This window comes from Anopheles aquasalis, chromosome 2, assembly GCF_943734665.1.
Source record: "Anopheles aquasalis chromosome 2, idAnoAquaMG_Q_19, whole genome shotgun sequence".
Lineage (NCBI taxonomy): Eukaryota > Metazoa > Arthropoda > Insecta > Diptera > Culicidae > Anopheles > Anopheles aquasalis.
Window position 1 is genome coordinate 19,772,501 of NC_064877.1, and position 10,000 is coordinate 19,782,500.

Sequence of the window (10,000 nt, forward strand, 5' to 3'; positions counted from 1 at the left end):
TGAACGCCGTATCTGAATATCACAAAAGAAAGGTCCAAAGTAGATTTTCTATTTCAGAAATCGATTCAAATTCCAGAGAAAACAGAGTCTTTGGCGTCCATTTCCATGGCGGCTATGAACTGATCAATGGCCTGCCAGTTCCACAACAAAAGATAAAACCATGAAAACTGATTGTCCGCCCACAAATCATTGAATAACGTAGCATTAGATAACGGGCTTGATTTGCTGCTTGCAACAACGTATATCATTAAACTCATTCACCAAAAAGGACCTTCGGCGATCGGAGATAATTGGCGATCAAACGCTTCACTTCGTTTGTCGGTCACTGGTAAAAGCGTGGCCGTGTCGGCGTTAAAATGGCCAACGAGCAAACCAGCCAAAATTTACCCCACAAGACGGAGCGCAGTGTCTCCCGCACTCGCCAGTCTCAGTCCCCTTTGAGTTTTATGTAAGGAAAACATTGTGTGTGACGATGAAGGAAATCGTTCGGTTGTCTGTGGCGCGCCAACGCTAAAATGGTGTTACGATCGAAAGATCGCGAAAAGAAAATTCCAAACCGCACCACACACGCGTCGCGGATATCGCATAAATAAGCGAATCCAAGACAGCGCCATCAACCGATCACACGATCGTATGGACGAAGGGGAGGAGGCTAGCTTGTTTGGTTTGCTTCGCTGGCTGGCTGGCTGGCTGGCGGTGATTCCGTTGATTTTATTACTCCATTTTCCAGCCGACGCCATACGCCGGGGACCATTGGGGTTCAGTTTTACCCTGGGAGCAGCATCAACATTCAGCTCGCGCGCTCTCTTGCCTCAAGTGTGTCCGAAGCGAAGAAAGTGGAAAATTGGCTTGGATACTGATCATTTTCCAATGCTTCGCACTCCTCTATTCGCGATAGCGACGGACCCACACATTACTGGCCATCTAGTAAGATCGTGCCAGGCCAGTTATCGCTTTCATACGTCGATCGCGATCGCGAAGCTCTACGTGATCGACATCGTATACACTCGTCGAGCAGTAGCTTCTAGAGTTTATCATTGGAGTTGATTTGTGAGCGACGCAACCGCAAGGCAACCGGCTGGAACATAGATCGCCAAGAAAGAGGAACAAACGGCAGCAGCAGCAGCATACATGTGGCAGTTCTTGATGGTGTGCACAAGACACTCGCCATGTTTGATACTCTGCTGTTCGCACTTCCCGTGACTGGACGGCATTCCGATGTGGTCCGGGGGTGAAGGGAAGATTGGATTGATTAGTTGGTTGGTCGGTCGGTACGTGGTGGCCTTTATCGTAACCTCCAACACTCATCACACTGCCGCGCTACTGCTACTCGCCACTCACACCCGGTCAGGCCAGCATCACTTGCTATTGGTTGGGGTTAAATTCTAATGCAGCGCTCGTCGTCGTCGTTCCTCTTACTACAAATAGAGCAACGAGAACGAAATGGACCGCGTTCTTGGGCGATGAAGTAAGCAGCAGCAGCGGCGGCAGAGGCAACAGTAGATAGCTGCCAGTGTGTATCGTTGCTCTAGGGAACATCGTAAAAACCCATCTTCGTAAATTGAATTCAACCCATTCCCATCTGCAGCCCTCAGACCGGAGATGCATCAAGCTAAACCGATCATTCTACGGAAGATCCAAGAATTTTTGGTTTTGCTATTTTCTTATTAAACATGGTTTTGTAATTTTGTTTTGAGAACCAACATTTTGACAATGAGTGTAATCATTAAATCGTAGATTGGAAAACTTGTGTCTCTTTCGAAAATTTTTCTTTCCAATAGATTACAAAATTACGTAAACTTAGACAACTTCAATGTTGTGGCCTTATGTTTTAAGAGAAAACATTAAACTTTCTTCTAAAAAAAGGACACACAAAATTTCTTGTCAACTCTTCAGGAGCTTCAGGTTCTTAAAAACGATCATGTTTTAATATTCCAGATCAGATCGATAGATCAGAATTCAAGAAGAGTAAAAAATCAAAGGAGCTGTTGCTAAATGAGAATAGCAACGCAAGTTAAACTGAAAAAAAAAAACAATCTGTGAACAGGGTAACCAGTGAAGTCGAAACCATCGTTACGAACGGTTCATTCGAGCAACAACTTTGCATTTTCATCTTCAACATTTGATCTACTCCAAAGCGTCGCTATTCCAATGCAAAAACAAACAAAAACCAGCAAGCAGCAAACGCTAGCTCTTTATCGTCTCATTAACGTTGTCCGCATTTTCCAATGATGATAGATTCCCTTTGTCAGCTTATCGATACACGTTCGCCATCTCCCACAGTGCCGCCCATCGAACCGTTTGCTGAAACATGTAGCAGAAACCCCTTCGCCCCCTTCGACAAATGCGGTGCTCAGAAATGAAAGCGAAATGTGCACAAACAGACTTTGCAAGAGTCTGTGCCGAGAGTGTCGAGAGCAATTTTGCTCCAAACACGTGACCGCGTGGTGGTGGGGGTGTCCCCCTTTTGGCTAAGGCCACGGTAGTGTAGCGTTCACGGTCCGCTCCGCTCAAGATTAGCCACCGATTAGCTTGTTTCGCGAAACTAATGTTCTAATCTTATTCCATCGATAATTGCACAGCCGTTTGAGTGAGTGAATGCAACAACTGCAGGTGGATGCAGTGTCATAGACCGGCCAGCTAGGCCATCTAACGCGCCATGTAGAATATGTGCTTCGCGGTTTCGCATTAAGACTTCGAGCGGTCTTCGAGCTACCCGCTCTCGAGTGCCGGTTAGACAAACAACGCTGCCCCTTGCTATCATTGCCCCAGGACATTATTGTGTCCCTCCCCATTCGAAACTTACGTTCCTTCTCGTGATCGTAGCCAACGATCACGAAGTAATCGGCGAGACGCGACATTTTCGACTCATTACGAGGGCTTTCCATTGCTGCCGGCTCCGTCGGCAACTGTTGCTTGTTTGCCCGCAGAACGGATTATTTCTCTCTGGCGCAATGAAGCCGCGGCGCGATCACTACTGCTGCTGCTGCTGCTGCTGCTGGTGCTGGTACTGTCTTGCTAGAGCCGCTATCATCATCCTCGATGGCGTTCGTGTTGGAGCAGCAATTGCCTGCCTTTGTCACAGAAACGCCCAGGCAACCACCAAGCGGTGATGATGACGAATCCTATTAATGATGATGCTGCGTCCGCCTTCCACCGTCACCACCGTGGTCGGTCGGTCGGTCGGTCGGTCGGTCGCGCGCGCCCGGCTGTTCCAATAATTAATGCAGAGCACCGTTGATGCCTCGATGCTTTATCTCGTGCGGACAGTGCGCCTTCCTCAGGCTCGCGTTCGCGTTGTTCCTCGGTTAGTTGTCGCCGCTGGGTCGCGTCGCAGTTGGCTGGTGCTGGTTGTTCGCTGCACTTGTTGCCACTACTAGCAGGCAGCAGTCTGCCCTTTGCACACCAACGTGACCACTACGCACAGACACACGGTGGCACAGGAAATGGGGCGATTCCTTCACGAAGCATGACGAAGCCTCCACCCTTTCTTCTTCTGGTTATGCTTATGCTTCTTCACAACTGTGGTAGCAGCCCCTGCTGCGGTGCAGCTTCACGCACTTCACTTCACTGTTCACGACTGGGTCGTTCGCGCGGTTTGGTGCGGCACTTCCTTCAACTCTTTTCCAAGGCGCCCTCCCAGGTTACTGCGATGCGGAAACCGTCACGCACGTAACTAACCTAGAGCAGCATATTAATATTTTGGTTTGGAAAGATAAAACTGATTGCAATTAGTACACAAACACACAAGCATAAACTCACACCACCACACACGCGAGCCCAAACCGGGTTCTTCTAAAAATAAATTAAATCACGGACACCAGATAACACGAACGCCGGGATAAGGCAGGGGTGAGGGTGAAGAACGAAAGCGGAACAACGGACTGGAACCACAGGACGTCCGCTGGGGTGCGGTGTGGTCGCTTAGTAGCAGCAGTAGTAGTCGTGGCGCTACTTTCTCCAAACAACCTCCCCCCTTCCAATCCACCGTTTTTCGATTTGGTCGATTTGATTCGATTTGCTTGTTCGATAAGGATTGACCTATCGATTGCCGTGGGGGTGGCACGGTGCGCTAACGCGAGGAACTAGAATATTGACACGCACGCACGAAGCACTACAAGCGCCGCAGCCGGATGCGGGGCCGCCGTGATGGACATTCGGACGGACACACTGTGGGGAAAGGCTTCGCGCAGAGCAGCAGAACAGATCGGTGGCAGCACCACCCAGCCACCCAGCCAGCCAACAGAACGGAGCGATCTCTTCGGTTTGTTGGTATTTTTGGCCCTGACCGCACCCTACAGTGAAACTAGCTCACGGCACACAACAAGCGGCAGGCGGCTTGATGATGCGGTGACCGACGATGATTACACGCTAGAACGGCTCAAGAAGCCAGCAAGAAGAGCTGACGAGCTGATAGGTTGTCGCGCGCGCTGTGACTCCCTTATCAGATGTCCTTTTGGTGACTTCTTTCCGTTGGTGTTATTTTTTTGCTTCTCGTTGCATTCCACTCTGGGCGCTGTTGTTCTTGGTCCAGGCAGGCCGTGGCCGCGTTTTGACAGCTCACTTCCAGCCAGCTAATCCGCCTGCTGCGGGGAGCACACAAAAAGCGAACGCCCTGGAACTGGGTGGCGATGATGATAGCGACAGAGAGAAAGGACAGTGGGCACACACCACCCCACGACCGCCGCCGCTGGGCTGTGGGTTGTTCTCGTTCCACTCACTTCCACGCACGCAAGAGAAAGTGGCTCCTGGCCAAAGAACCTCGTCGCGACGGGCTTTGTCTACTGGGATGGACACTTTTTTCTTTTGCTAAACGCACCAGCAGCACAGACGACGACGCACCCCGACGACCGTTTCGTTTGACGTTCCGTTTCCTCTGTTTTCATCTGGTTTTCTGTGCCCCTGTGCCTTGAGCCCCTCTCCACCGGACGGCCGTGAATTCGATCGGACCCGCTGAGCAGACCGCGGCAGAGTCTGGCGTAAATTCCTACACAGATACGGGTGGATCATCGATTCCGCAGGACGTGCAATGATGTGTCTCGGTGCGCTGGACTTAAATTATGCTAGAAAGATAAATTTATTAGCATTTGAGCTTCCGTAATTGAGAAAAAATCATATTTTTCGGTTTCGGTTGGAAAAATATTTGTCCTTACTCGACGAATCGACGAACCAGTCACAACTCTAGAGACTCGATGAAACTGCGCAAGAACTGTCATCGGCAGGAGGAAAAAGTTTGTTTTTCTTGCGAGCAGCCACTCGGATTCGCCGTAAAAAAGTCGCATCCGGAAGGAAATCATGAGGCTGAGTTTGCTTCGCTTCGCACGGCTGAACCCGGCTGTGAAGGAGCTCCGGCTACACCTTTGCCAAACCGGTGAAGAGTCGCAGGGCGTGCGGTAAGTAGAGCCGAGGTTTTGTCCGTTCTCGGGATGCAGGCAGCCTGCTGCGTTGTGTTACACAATCACGCTCGATCCCGGCGGGCGATCAATTTTGATTTCGTTCTACCCTTACCCTCCACCCACCAGTGACTTCGTGAACAAGCAGTACGTTCAGCTGAAGCGAGATAATCCTTCCCTGCCGATTCTGGTCCGCGAGTGCAGCGGTGTACAGCCGAGGCTCTGGGTTCGCTACGGTAAGCATCGGCCGGTACCGGAGATACACAGCAGCATCCCCGCCTGCTAATGTTCGCTGTGTTTTATTTTGTTTGCAGAAATGGGCAAAGAGAAATCTGTCGCACTGACCAAAGCAACCGCCGAGGACATTGCGAAACACATCGAAACGCTGGGCAAGGGACCGTGATGCGGCCACCTGTGCTGACGGGTGTGTTTCGAAATTCGCTTGAAATTGTTAGAAATCCTGTACATGTAAACCCGCAAGATCGATAAAAATGTGCATGGACGGTGCAAATAAATCTTTTCGATTGTAAAACTCCAAACACACTGCGCACGGTTAATAATGTGTTCACCCAACAAGGTTGTTCTTGCGACGAACAGGTTACATTTATTAATGTAATTCATGCACACGATTTTTACAATCACACTGGCTCGGTCCTGTGAAACGAAACACCTCCTCTTTTTGTTTTATTTGTTGCACGCAAACTAGAACTGAGGCCGAGAACGTCTATTGCTCTTAGTATCTAAAAGTGTTGGTCATCCGCTCTGCTTTCAAATCTTAAGTGATCGCGATTAAATTACTACACCGGTGAAGGTTATATTTGAAAATGAGACATCGTGACAGGATGCTGATACTCAGCTGCGATGGTTCAAACTGTTTACACCTTTAGCTACCGAAACTCAACTCGTGTGGGGAGTTCCTCTTTTTTCTAAAACAGTTATTAAGTCTAAGGGGCATAAAACGAGACAGTTGCACATGAAATGGGTACGAGAGAAACCTTGCAGTCTTAAAAATTAGCATTTTAAGATCATTCATTCGTAGATTTTCAACGAAATAATCAAGCTTGCCGTTTGCTGGACTGGACGTTTGCTGAGCCCTGTGACTGTGACGGTTCTTCGTCAAGCGCCAAAGGACTTGAGCTTCGTCAAAATCCAAAGGAAGAAAATGTTCATCTCTCCTTCATCGTCGGCTCCTCAATTATCTTAGTTGAGCCGCTGGGAGATGGGGACCTTCTTGCGCCGTCGGTTCATCTGTGAGCGTTCCCAGAGCTCATAGTAGCGTTCCTGTTTCAACCATTCCTGATACTTGTACCACCATTCCTCCCACTTGATGTAGTCCTGCAAATCCAGATCCCGTAGATAACCGCGGCCCTTGTAGTACTCGTACCGTACCCGTACATCATCCCAGGAGGACAGACCACTCGGTCCGGTTGTCATCAGCTCCTCAGGAAAGTGACCGGCAGGTGCTGGTGAGTAACTGTGAAAGGAAATGATGAAGAACATTCAACGGAAAGGGTCCTGCGTTTGGGTGGCCAATGCAACGTACGTGTAGCGTGTCGGCGGTGCTTCCAGCTCCTCCTCTATCATCACCTTCAGATCTCCACCGGCCGAGTTCTTTGTGATACGCATGTTCTCCATGTTCGATCGATCGACGCTCCATTGGGCCATCTTACCGAAGCGCTCGGAAAGCGTAAGTCGTGTCGTGGCCGTAAAGCGAGGCAATGAACTCTCACTGCTGCTGGACTCTTCCGAACCGCTGGACGGTGATCGAGGCCGGGAGCGGGCCTGCTTCGGTTCTCCTTCAATCTTTACACGTGCCCGCAGCTTCTCTACGCTCTTCTCCTTGTGTTTCTTATGACCTCCGCTCGATGAAGGACCAGCCACTGGTTGCAGTGTGCTGGCCGGCTCGTGGCCATTGGCTGTGGCAAGCTGTTGCTTGGAGGCGCGAGTACTGCTGCTCTTTGATCGCTTTTGCGGATCCTCGGTCGAGGTTGGCACCTTAGCGCTGCTGTGCTTCGAGCGTTTCGTAAGTGATGCTGAATCCCGGTCGGAATCGGGAGTTTGCGGACGCCTGGAACGCTGCTCCGGTACTGGGGGCGGCGGTATTGGCCGTGATGATCGTTCACGTGAATCCTGCGGGTGGAGCGAAGGGGATTGATGTATCGCCGAAGGTTAAGCAGGGAATGTGATGGCATACCTTCTCCAGGGTACGATGAGTCTTCGGAAGGCTTTCTGATGCTGGTGGTGGTGGTGGCTGCTTACGACGCGGGTCCACCGGCGGCGGCGGGCTCATCGGACGCAGGCGGGATTCGTGTGGGGCGGCCGCGAGGCCTTCGCGAGACCGGTGGCCTTTCGAACCGTTGCTATGCAGCGGAGAACGAACGCGCGGACGCGGATGCGAGAACGACCGAGATCTGTGCGCGTATCACGCGGAAGGAAGGAAGTGTGGGCATTCAGAGAAACAGAGAGACAGAGACACAGGGAGAAAGGAGTGTCCGGTTGCCCACGGAGGGACTCTCGCTACATCCCGGCACGTCACTATCGCGATCGCTAACGATGGTCACAGCAGGGCGGACTACTGTACCACGATCGTCTTCGGAGTGCCGCTGCCCTGATCGTTGCTAAGTACCACTTACCTAGATCGACGGCGACGACGATGTTCTTCGACCGAGCAAGCAGAACAAGAATCATCGCTGCAACTACTCATCGATGCCGATCGGCTCATCTGGGGGGCACCGTAGTAAAGAGAAAACGTTTAAATTACTTTTCGTGTCGTGCAAGGTTGGCTATATTGCTTCGGATGTAATTGAAGCCGAGTGTGTTCACATTTGATCATTCAATATTGAGGTCATTGTTATACTAATTTGGAGAAAAGAGTCCCCTAGACTTAACCAACTCGGTATCTTGTCGTCTTCTGAAACAGGAAAGTCTTCATTAATAAGAAATGAAGCAAGAAGCAAACCATCCAACAGTCATACAGTAGGCATGACTTACATCTAGTCATCGGCGACTCTTTGGTAGTGCCCCGACTGTTACGGTTATTTATCAAAGACTTCCTCACGAGCGAACTTACCCGAGGCGGTGGAGACGGTGGTCGCTTTGAGCGTGGCACCGGTGGCATACGACCACCCTTGGACGATGGTGGCAGTGGTTGTGGCGACATGCGCCGTTCTCTTCTCGGTGAGCCACCCAGCCCCATGCGTGGTGGCGGAGATCGCCTGCGCAGTTCGGGTGACAAGGGACGGCGCATCATAGGTGGCGGTGGAGATTTACGCCGCAGACGCGGTGACGGAGAACGCGGTCGACGCTTCGGTTCCGGTGGATGCGGTTTGCGATTGATTGGTGACGGTGAGCGCCTGCGCATCGGTGGCAACGGTGACGGTGTGCGTCGATTGCGGGGCGGCGATCGAGGTGAACGGCTGCGCCGCCCCCCATTCCCAAACCGTACGGGACGATCCGAATCGGAGCTGCTGGGATCATCCTCAAGGTACAGCTTCTTGTACCCGGAATGGCGCCAGCGATTCGGATCCTTTTCTTCCGCTTCCAGCAACTTTTTGTCCCACGTTTCATTCGGAAAGGCCCGTGCCTTCTTCATCACATTGTCAATCTCCTTGCGTTTGCCTGCCGGATGGCTAGGATCTGGTTCGAAAGTGAGTGAAAGACAAAAAATGTCAGTAGTTGCCCAAGGATACCATTGTTTCAACGCTTGTTGCCCACAAAACTTACCATTAATTTTGGCCCGAGTCGGATTACGATCCATTCGCAACTTGCTGCTACCAGCGAGTGGATCACCGCCACCTCTCCCAACACCACCGCGTGGCGGTGGACTTAATTCGCGGCGTCGCATCGACATCGCCCGCTCGAGTGATAGAAGCCAACGGGCTATGCACGAATGTTCCGAAAATTGATTGCGATTCACTCAATCACCAAACGTGACCAACGGTCCGTGTATCCGTGGATCTGTCCCGTGGGTCAATCGTACGCGGTCGCGCGTGTGTGATTCTTCGGAGAATCTAGGGAACCGTGGTGGTACACGCTGCTGCACACCAACCCGATATATTCACATGCTCCTTAAGGAGGGTCTGGCACGTCGTTGCCCACCGGAACCTCTATGTTGCGAGGTCAACGTGTTCGATTGCGTGGGATAGGGTAAAGGAGGTTGGCGAGAAACGAGAAAAGCATTCTGGATTAGTAACAAGGCCAGGAAGCCAAGGGAATCGGCGCCGTGTTGTTTCGTCTTCTTCGATCGCTGGTCGGCAGCTGGTGGTTGCTTTGATGCGAATGACGAGCCGCGGTGGTTCACTTCAAACAAATAGGGTTATTATCGTTGCCATCTTTCCGTGTAGCCAGCACCTGGTTTCTTCACAGAAGCCGAGAGAGCTCCTCTGTTCGCGAATTTATCCCGGACGTATACGAGAAAGGTGACGCGATTTCCGGATCAGAAACCGAACCGATGGAGAGGACTGAAAGTAGGGCGAGGTTCGACCGACTGGTTTTGGCGGTACGCGACCCGGTATCCTGGTGAAAAGGACAGTTTAGCGCGATCGCGATGCATGCGGACGAGTATAGAGCGCGAGAAATTCGAAACGCGGCAAGAGAATCGAGTGGGA

General features: G+C 51.3%; 3 protein-coding genes across 7 annotated transcripts in view; 1 reads left to right on the top strand and 2 right to left on the bottom strand.

Moving 5' to 3' along the window:
• Positions 1–4,945, bottom strand: part of LOC126581723 (myotubularin-related protein 13) — a 16,275-nt gene extending 11,330 nt beyond the window's left edge. Inside the window, exons 1-2 of one of the 3 annotated variants that reach the window (XM_050245577.1) lie at positions 4,820–4,945; positions 2,807–3,681 (exon numbers count right to left, since the gene is read on the bottom strand). In XM_050245577.1, the coding sequence (XP_050101534.1) occupies positions 2,807–2,888 (82 nt within the window). In that variant the 5' untranslated portion in view covers positions 2,889–3,681; positions 4,820–4,945. Of the gene's footprint in view, positions 1–2,806; positions 3,722–4,368 lie in introns of all 3 variants that reach the window. The other 2 variants (XM_050245575.1, XM_050245576.1) reach the window with 2 other exon arrangements.
• Positions 4,946–5,207: 262 nt separating this feature from the next.
• On the top strand, positions 5,208–5,932 carry LOC126569067 (NADH dehydrogenase [ubiquinone] 1 alpha subcomplex subunit 2). Its single transcript, XM_050225876.1, has 3 exons — positions 5,208–5,393; positions 5,523–5,629; positions 5,708–5,932. The coding sequence occupies exons 1-3, from the start codon at positions 5,296–5,298 to the stop codon at positions 5,794–5,796; spliced, it is 294 nt and encodes a 97-aa protein (XP_050081833.1). The 5' UTR covers positions 5,208–5,295; the 3' UTR covers positions 5,797–5,932.
• Positions 5,933–5,956: 24 nt separating this feature from the next.
• Positions 5,957–10,000, bottom strand: part of LOC126569066 (serine/arginine repetitive matrix protein 1) — a 4,728-nt gene continuing 684 nt past the window's right edge. Inside the window, exons 2-8 of one of the 3 annotated variants that reach the window (XR_007607783.1) lie at positions 9,117–9,499; positions 8,464–9,029; positions 8,027–8,115; positions 7,588–7,804; positions 6,937–7,523; positions 6,526–6,867; positions 5,957–6,493 (exon numbers count right to left, since the gene is read on the bottom strand). Coding sequence is in view for 2 of the 3 variants with exons in the window: in XM_050225874.1 (XP_050081831.1) it covers positions 6,594–6,867; positions 6,937–7,523; positions 7,588–7,804; positions 8,027–8,115; positions 8,464–9,029; positions 9,117–9,243 (1,860 nt within the window). In the remaining variant the exon portion in view is untranslated. Of the gene's footprint in view, positions 6,868–6,936; positions 7,524–7,587; positions 7,805–8,026; positions 8,116–8,463; positions 9,030–9,116 lie in introns of all 3 variants that reach the window. The other 2 variants (XM_050225874.1, XM_050225875.1) reach the window with 2 other exon arrangements.